Source organism: Balaenoptera acutorostrata, chromosome X (genome assembly GCF_949987535.1).
Source record: "Balaenoptera acutorostrata chromosome X, mBalAcu1.1, whole genome shotgun sequence".
Classification (NCBI taxonomy): Eukaryota; Metazoa; Chordata; class Mammalia; order Artiodactyla; family Balaenopteridae; genus Balaenoptera; species Balaenoptera acutorostrata.
Genome location: NC_080085.1, coordinates 74979870 through 74988952, shown reverse-complemented (window position 1 = coordinate 74988952; position 9083 = coordinate 74979870). Strand labels below are relative to the sequence as shown.

General features: G+C 33.2%; 1 protein-coding gene across 1 annotated transcript in view; it reads right to left on the bottom strand.

The window, feature by feature from the left end:
- Nucleotides 1-1270: 1270 nt before the first annotated feature.
- Nucleotides 1271-9083, bottom strand: part of DACH2 (dachshund family transcription factor 2) — a 648107-nt gene continuing 640294 nt past the window's right edge. Inside the window, exon 12 of the mRNA XM_057539119.1 lies at nt 1271-1358. Coding sequence (XP_057395102.1) covers nt 1354-1358 — 5 coding nt within the window. The 3' untranslated portion in view covers nt 1271-1353. The remainder of the gene's footprint in view (nt 1359-9083) is intronic.

The window sequence follows — 9083 nt, the reverse complement described above, 5'->3', positions numbered from 1 at the left end:
TGTCACACTGATATGAATTAATGTGATATTTTAAAATGTGTAGGGAAGCTGGGCATTCCAGTAGAAATTGCATGTACTGCCACAGGGAACTGATTATTGGAGAATGGATAAAAACTCAGTTGGACTTTTGCATAGGATGAGTGATACTTCTGTCACATCAGAATTTAGTTCGAGGGCAGATGTAAAAATAGCACAATGGATTAGGTTTTGCTTGGTGTAAAGAGGGCACTTTAGGAGGGGAGTTAATTTTTTGATCACTAGACTACTATTTAGCACATTGGAATACTGCTCTATTAGATTCTTAGGAGGCATGAAAATAATGATGACAAGTATTTGCCACCAGCCTTTGGCCAGGTCTCCATTAAGTAAACAGTTAAAAATATTTCAGGCCATTTCCTGGGCAATTCAAGCCAAATGACCCATTGGGTTCTAATGACTGGAACATCTTAGGCATCTGGCCATGTCTAGACCAGAGGGTGAGCAGTGGAAAATATCCATGATGTGACTGACCCATCATATCTGCCTTTCTCCATTCTTAGGTGTATAGATTTTTCAGTCTGTTTGCTTGTTGATAGCTTGATGAAGAGGAAACAGTATTGGAGATGGAAGGAGAGCAGAAAAAAATAAAAGAGGTATTTTTAGTTGCTTAGGTATGTGTTTTTATCATTGCCTTCTTTACTGTAAGGAATATGCTAGTAGAAAGGTGTTAAATGACTTGCTCCACCATCAACAAATCAAAGAACTAAGTGTGGTAACCTACAAACTAGAGCTCTCCATATTTCCTTAGAGAACTGTACAGGTAACGTGTTTCTTTCAGAAAGGTGATCTCCAAAGCAATGCTAACAAATATGGATCATTTGCACAAATGAATTACCTCCTCACGTTAATTCCTGTTAAATCTCGGGTCAGCCAAATATAAAGCTATTTCATAGTAATCACAGCTTAAAGTGGGTGTGTCTGTATTTTAATTTCTGTCACAGCATTTAGAAATAGAATTTTCTATGTCTTAAAAATTCTTCCACCTACTTACCCCACTAGGATGCTCTGTGGTTTAATGTGATAATGTTTATGAAGCACTATGAACTCCATGGAAGAAAAGGGTTATAGAAGTGTAAAGTATCATGTTCAGTCATCATTATGATTATCCCCTAAACACTTGTGAAGCCCATTCTCTAACACATTTTTTCTGTACGTGCAAGGTTCTAATTATCAGTAATGAACAAATAGTAATAGATGGTTCCATATTTTAAGAATTTGAGTATGAATTTTAAAGAATTACAGCACTAGATAAGCAGGTAACTGCTACAGCACCCTATTCGTGCCTATGATCAGTTGTAGTTCCGGCATCAGTGTTCAGGCTGCACAGAAAAAACAATAAAACCGGTCAAAATTTCATTCCAACAAAGAAAATCCAAAATCTACTCAATGAACTTCACTAAAAACCACAAACTGTCTTTATAGTATTTTGCTGTGCTATATATATTCAAGATTTGAATAAATCTGTGTGTAATAAATGTATTATTTTATTACACATATCCCTTAATCATATATTCATTGATGTGGGCCTCGTTCTATTAAAAACAAAATTATACAAAGGTGAACAAGACTGTAGATTTACAGTAATTTGAAGTTTAAGCAAATTCTCTGGGTGCGATATTAACAATATAAAAATGGTGTAAATGATATTTCCTAACTCTAAAATATGCTTATGAGCCTCTTGTGCATGTTCTACTGCTTTACAACCTGCAGTGAAATGCATGACTAGCTTAATAAGCAAGCCATTTAAAAAGGGTTGTTTTTCCCCTTCACAGTCTAAAACATGAGTAAAGATTCACACCGTTTTCTCTGTATCAAAATCTTTGTTAATGATTGCAATTTCCTTTCAGGATGAGATTTCCTTCCCTGACAGGATGGTTATTTAAAAGTAACTTCTCACTATTTATTTTTTGAAAATTACCAAGAAACATGTCTATAACATTTTTGAAGGCTTACATTTAAGTTTAGAAAAAATTATATTTTCTACCCAGGGCTCATATTTCCTTCCAAGTGTTGCCTCACCACTAATTCACTTATATAAACAAAGGGATTTCCTTAAAAATACTAGGCTTCATCACAGGCGTACTTTGAGCTATCAAACCTTTCTTTTGGTGGGTAGCTAACTTATTCTTGAACAGATGCCAATATTTTATAAACGATTTCTCCTGCTAAGTATTGTTTTATTCTTTCTGTTTTCTTGAAGTTGCTTAATTAGTGATATGTTTCTAATTTTCAAATGGGCATTATGTTATTTGGCACTAAATAAGATCACATTTAAAAGATCATGTTTTCCTGACCTGAGTAAGAGAAAGAAAGAAAAAAAAAAACATGCTGGTTAATGCTCCACTTTAGTCTTAGGTTCAATCCAAATTAAATATGCGATTTTTTTGTATGAACTTTACTTCAATTGTCAAACATGTTCAGAATGGGACATTCTCAAATCAAATAAGCAACAGTAGTGAGGTTAGTTTGGGGTCCAGTTAGATATTAGTACAGTAATATAAATACAGTGCTTCTAATCTGAGAGGAGGAAAAGTAGACCTTTGTAAGATAGGGGCAGATAAATAAAAGTATAGCATTTGATTCCTCTTTCTCTAGAGAAAAGCATTGTTTTAGAGTCATTTTTCAGAAAGATCTAGTGCTTATTTTATAATGTAGCACTTTTTCAAAAAAAATGGAGGTTTAGTGAAAATAATAACCACTTAGCCTTATTAGCCCTAAAAAATTTCTGACTTATACTTTAATCAAAACAAAGACCAGTAAAAGTCGTCTTTTCTTTGCAAATGGTATAATAATGGAGTATCAACCTCTCTCACTTGCGTTTAACTCACTTTGTTTTTGTGAATTAATTCTTTAATATACACTTTTCTCTTTTATTTAATCTCTAGTTCTTGTAAGAAACACCCTAGAAAGGGATATGGCTATCTTCCTATTCTCATATGGGGATAAAATATAAAAATATATTTACCACAACTATATACTGAAGAACATATGTTTTAGAGATGGTTTTATATATCAATTATATGCCATTTATTTCACTCTTATTAAAATCTACATATACAAACACAAATGTTAACTTCATATGTATTTTATAGGGCATAGTAATAATAATATACTGTACTTATACTTGTCAAAGAGTATGGATCTAACTTATTGACGAGGAGGATTAGGCAAATATTACTATTTTACTAAAATTAAGGGAGAGAGAAATTGAATGACTTCTCAGGGTTAGTTAACAGAGTTAGCCAGTTAGTAACTGAGAAATCTTGACTACTAGACTTCTTCCTACCACTTCATTGTGCCTCCTATAGACCAGTTATAAAATAGCAACAAAATTGCATGTGTTCAATACACAGACCTGCAAATTTTGAGCTACACTAAGAGCTCTAGAAATATTTGAACTCTACTTTCCAGCAGGGAAGAGAAAGAAAAGGAAAGGAGAATAAATAAAAAACTAGTATTCATGGAATGCTAACTATGTTAGGAGCCATACTAAGCCATTCTAAGCACTTATGTCATATGTGGAATGCCATATTCTTTCACTACTTCTTGTTGTAGATGATGTCATGGTAAAAAGAGGTAAGCTACTTACGTGTCTATGTCATTGCTGTAAAAAAATCTAGGGTCGTTATCACCTACCTTCCATAAGTACATAGTTACAAAATGTTTTATAAGGTCAAATTTACTTGAGATTTGTATAGGATGCATATTGGAAATATTTTAATGTAATAATTATTTTTTATTTTTATTATTGAGTTGTACAAATTATTTATATACTCTGAACACAAGTCTTTCATTGGCTGTATGTAATGTAAATATTTCCTCCCAGTCTTTGACTTGTCTTTAGATTTTCTTGACATCTTTGGATGAACAGATTTTAAAATCTTTTATGAAACCCAATTAACAATTTTTCATAGTTAGTGCTTTTTATGTCCTTTCTAAAAAGACTTTGCCTAACCAAAGTTTGCAAAGATACTCTCCTAAGTTTTCTTCTAGAAGCTTTATAGTTTTAGCTTTTGTTTGTTTTTGTTTTTTAGGCTGGTTTTAGCTTTTTATTTATTTATTTTTTGGCTGCACCACTCAGCTTGTGGGATCTTATTTACCCGACCAGGGATCGAACCCGCGCCCTCTGCAGTGGAAGCACAGTCTTAACCACTGGACCACCAGGAAAATTCTTAATGTACTATTTAAAAGTAGAACTATGTTCTTCTTTTTATAACTTTTAACTACTCCTTTTGTATGCTGAACTGTTAGAAAAACACTGTAATTCCTCAATTCAAAGTAATCATAAAATGGAATCAAAATATGGAGAAAAATGAAAATGAGAGTAATGGAAAAACATTAAATGTTAATTTGAACAACGTTAAAAATGACCACATCCAACATTTCCCATAGAAGTTTGAAATGCAGTTACCAAGAGATTGTAAGATTTGAGTTGCAGGTTTTGCCTCACTCATTTTATTTTTTTTATTTTTTAATTTTTTTTAACATCTGTATTGGAGTATAATTGGTTTACAATGGTGTGTTAGTTTCTGCTTTATAACAAAGTGAATCAGTTATACACATACATATATCCCCATATCTCTTCCCTCTTGCATCTCCCTCCCTCCCACCCTCCCTATCCCACCCCTCTAGGTGGTCACAAAGCATGGAGCTGATCTCCCTGGCCTCACTCATTTTAAATAGTTACTCACCAATGCTAAGATCAACATGACATTCATTTGTATTGTTTTAAAGAAAATAAGAGCACTTAAATTATGGGAGAATAGGGAAATAGAGAAGAAATGCTTATAAAAAAAACGATGCTTTCTTAAAAGCTAATAGAGGAATTGGTGAAAGCGTTGTCCAAACAACCATTTGTATTACTGAGGTAAAGTAGATTCCAACTTAAGTATGTGGATTACTACTAGTGTTAATCTTCAAACATTAAACAAGTAAATCATAAACTTTGTGATTAACAGATTAAGGAATGTCAAGGAGGTCTGTAAAAAATTCTAAACAACGTTTTTCTTTAAATTCACTTTAATTTCCAAAATTGAATGTTACATGGCCATCAAAAATGAGAAAAAATTTCCTGAGAGCAACAAATAAAACTTTCTGCTAATGGCCCACAGAAAGGAATCCTAGCCTAAAATTAGATAACTGAAAATCTGTTAAGGTCTAGTTCCAATAGGGTGATGTGAGTTTAGCCACAAATAGAAGAGTTTTTTTTCTACTCCTACTTCAGCTTCTCTACACAGTTTTAAATAGAAAAGAGAGATTGCATTTGTGTAATTTTTGTATTACCCCAATCTCTGCAAAGTTTTAAGGCAGAAGTGATTATTAAATTATAGTTGGCTTTAGTCTATTTTGGTTAATTAACTACAAACTGGAGAAGCCATTCCCCACCCCAGCCCTGCTGCATTGTTTTGCATGGGAGAATATTAAAGTCTAGTTAAATATCCTAGCTAGCTTACTAACTATGAGAGATTTTTACAGATTTGGATTGATAGTAATATTATCAATATGGATTGAGAGTGAAAACAATGGGTAAGGGAGTTAAGATTCCTGTGTTTTAGAATCCATTACCAATAGCAAGCCAATTAACTTCTCTTGGGTTATTTTCCTACTTATAAAATAGGGGTTATTTTCCTATTTATAAAATAGGGGTTAATTATACCTTTCTTAAATATCACACAGGAATAATCCTGCTAGAGGATGTGTGTATTAAGAATGGCACAAAGACAAGTTCCTCTTTATGATGGAATATGTTACCAATGAGAGAGCTAGCAATAAGCCTGGACTTGCAACATTTTATGCAATGGAACAAGAAAATGTAGCCAAATCTAAAAAGAAAAAATCAAAGTCTTCAAAGTGAAGGGAGACTGGGAGGAACTGGGAAGGGAGACATTTTGAATGGATTTATTATTTGGGTTTATGGATCCAGCCAGGCCTGAATCTATCCTTTGAAGTGTCAGTTAAGTCACCCAATAAATTACCTTTTAAAATTAAGCCCCCCAAAAAAAGAAAAAAGAAAAAAATGGCAAAATTTCACCAGGTTATACAAATATTAGGTATTGTCTTTCTTTTTTTCACTGTTCCAATTTTAGAATATCAATTCCTCATTCCAAGAGTGATAAGCATCTTGGCATAGAACCATCACACATCAACATGTCAGCAATATAATAATTCTATTTTTTAAGTGATGTGACAACAGTGGCCTATGATTACAGCCTTCTATGAAAATGCTGTCTGTTTTCTTAATTAAAACAGAGATGTGAAAGTGAAAAATAAAACTTAAACTTTTAATCCAAGAAAGGCTTTCCTTTTGCACATCCCTTAGGTGTATCTGGGTTGGTAAGTGGGATAGGGTGACTCTTCAGCTTAAAAAATTGTATTGCATATGTAAAGAGGATGGGGCATAAAGTGACTAGTTAAACAGTTATACAAGTTGAGTTAAACAACTCTTCCTATACTATAGTCAGAAAGACCTGTTAGTTAATGAATTAGCCCTGTGGACTCTAAAATGCTTAGTAGCAGAACAACCTATTGATATTTTGTTTTGCAAGTCTCACTATCTTGCTATCCCTACAACTACAATTTCATCTATTATGTGAGTGAGATATAGCTAGACTTGTAAGTCTTAGATCTGTAGATGAGATTTTATGTTATTATCATAATTAGCATGACAGCATTTTAGTCACTGCAAATGTTCTTTTAGCAATGCAGTGGTAAGTGGTGCAAGCCACTCCATGAAAACCAGGCCCTAAAGTATCAAGTAATGTTTGTCACATCCTCCTAAGAAAGAAATAGAAGCATAATGTGTGCTATAATCTGACAGGTATTTCACAGCAAAGAGGTATGACATGGGTTGGGTAGTACAATCAGTTAAAATAAAGATCCTGTGGAGGATGAAGAAAATGAGAGACAAATACTTCCTGGGATAGAAAGGAAAATGAATGAGGCCATCTAATGAATCTTACAGGAAAAAAATGTTGCTGCTTTAGAGAAAGATGCTAGGATTTTTTCTGTGGGCCGTGTGCTACAGCCTTTTCACATTCTATGATGGCAGTTGCATAAAGTTTCTCTGGGTGGTAAAAGTCTCCCACTCTCAAAGGGCATATTTATGAGGAAAGGGGACCCACTTCCTACAATCCCTCTAATCGCTGGCATGCTATGTATTTCTACTTTATAAGAGAACATTTCTACTTAACAATGGGAATATTATAGTGCCTATGTATATCTTTCAACACAGGACAAGACATTAAAGGGGAGGGAAATTAATGGTTATGAGGGTAGGGCAGGAAATAGTCTATAGAACCCCTAGAGAAAGATGTAAACCACACTCTGGTGGGAGTTAGGAGAAAAGCCTGTAGAGAAATTCTATCTGTTCTCCTTTTAGTTTTTCTTGTCATATCACATACATGGCAAGAAATCATATGTTGATTTCTCTTTTCCAGTCCCCTTACTTGCCCCTACCATCACTTTCCTTTCTATTTTATCAAATCCTGCAAAAACAATCTTAGCCCAAGGGTAATTGTTTTCAATAAATATTGGTATGGCATCTTAAGCTCTTTGGAAAAATGTAGTTTTAGGTTACCAAGTGAGCAACAAAGAGAGAAGATAATGAGGTGTCAAAGGTCAAGGAAGGATAAACACTGTTCAAATTGATTTTGAGAAAATGGATAAGAATATACATATTCATATATATTTCATAGTATAAATATATTTAAAATTCTATACTATAAATATATGTATATTAAATTACATTGTAAAATATGTGTTCTTATTAACATAGAGATGTTAAAATTGTGTCTGTTGCTTTTAGAATCAAATAACACTTTAGTCACTTTGCTTTTAATTATTCAGTGGCATCTTCACCAAATGCTGCATACATGAGATCATGGATTTCACATATCAGAACGGTAAGTTTATACCCTTTGAATAAGCTCCCACATTTTTTTTCTGAAAAAAAAAATGGTTCAGAGGGAACAAATGGTTTAATATGTTTATTTTTTTCATCAAATTTTGCTTAACTTTGACATGTAGGTTGGATTTCTTATCTACTTCTGGTGTGTCAGTATCAAAAAGAAGGGAAAATTATTCAAGATTCCACCATATATCTGAAAAAATATCAGATGAAAAATATATTCCAGTGTTAAACCATTTTATGTCATTGTCAAGCATGTAGGCTAAAAAGCAAATGTAAAAATTATTCAAAGATATTGGCATTCCTCTTGCAAAAGCAGCTCCTAGCTTTTTTGTATTGTTTTGTTTTTTCCCAAACAAATGCAGTGGCAAAAATGGGAGCAATGCATCATTGTGTGCCCTTGTACTTTATGATGTTATTTCCTCTGAACTTTTTTAAACATTATTTTATTTTGTTACTAGAAAGTCGGTTCATGAAGGCTGTTGTCTGTTTTCTAGAATATAGAAGTTTCATATTCTGGATTTGTTTTATCTATTATTATTATTAAGATGATGATATCAGTTTTCAAAAACTAAAGAAATATGCACTGTACCAGTAGCCCCTAACAATGAAATATAGTCATACAAAAGTTAACTAAGGTATAAACATGCAAAAGGAGAAGTCTCCCTGTGATCATAAAATGATGTTATTTTCTGTTCAGCAGTTCATGTTACTGCGTTCATGCTAATTAATTAAAGGAGCTGTTGCTGTAATGTGCAAACAGGGAATCTGGGAAACTGAGAGGGCTTTTAGGTCTCCAAGTGAAGTTAAGTCAATCTGGGCACGGGCAATCAAAGGTAATGAAATCACTTGTCAGTGCTAAGCTTGCAAAAACTGTGAAGTTTGACTAGGGAGTAAAAGGATTATAATTAGATTTCCAATAGGATAATAACTAAATGGCAGAATGCAGTAAAGAGAAAATATTACTTTGTTAGCTAATGGTACTGCTGTTCGGTTTTAGTTTTTATCAGCTCACTTGTAGTTGTCCTAATTTAATTTGCTTTTATCAGCAAAAATGCACTACGCAAATGGTACTTGAATGTCATTTGCAAAAATCATTGATCTGAAGGTACACTTAATGACACCCGGTATGTTTATT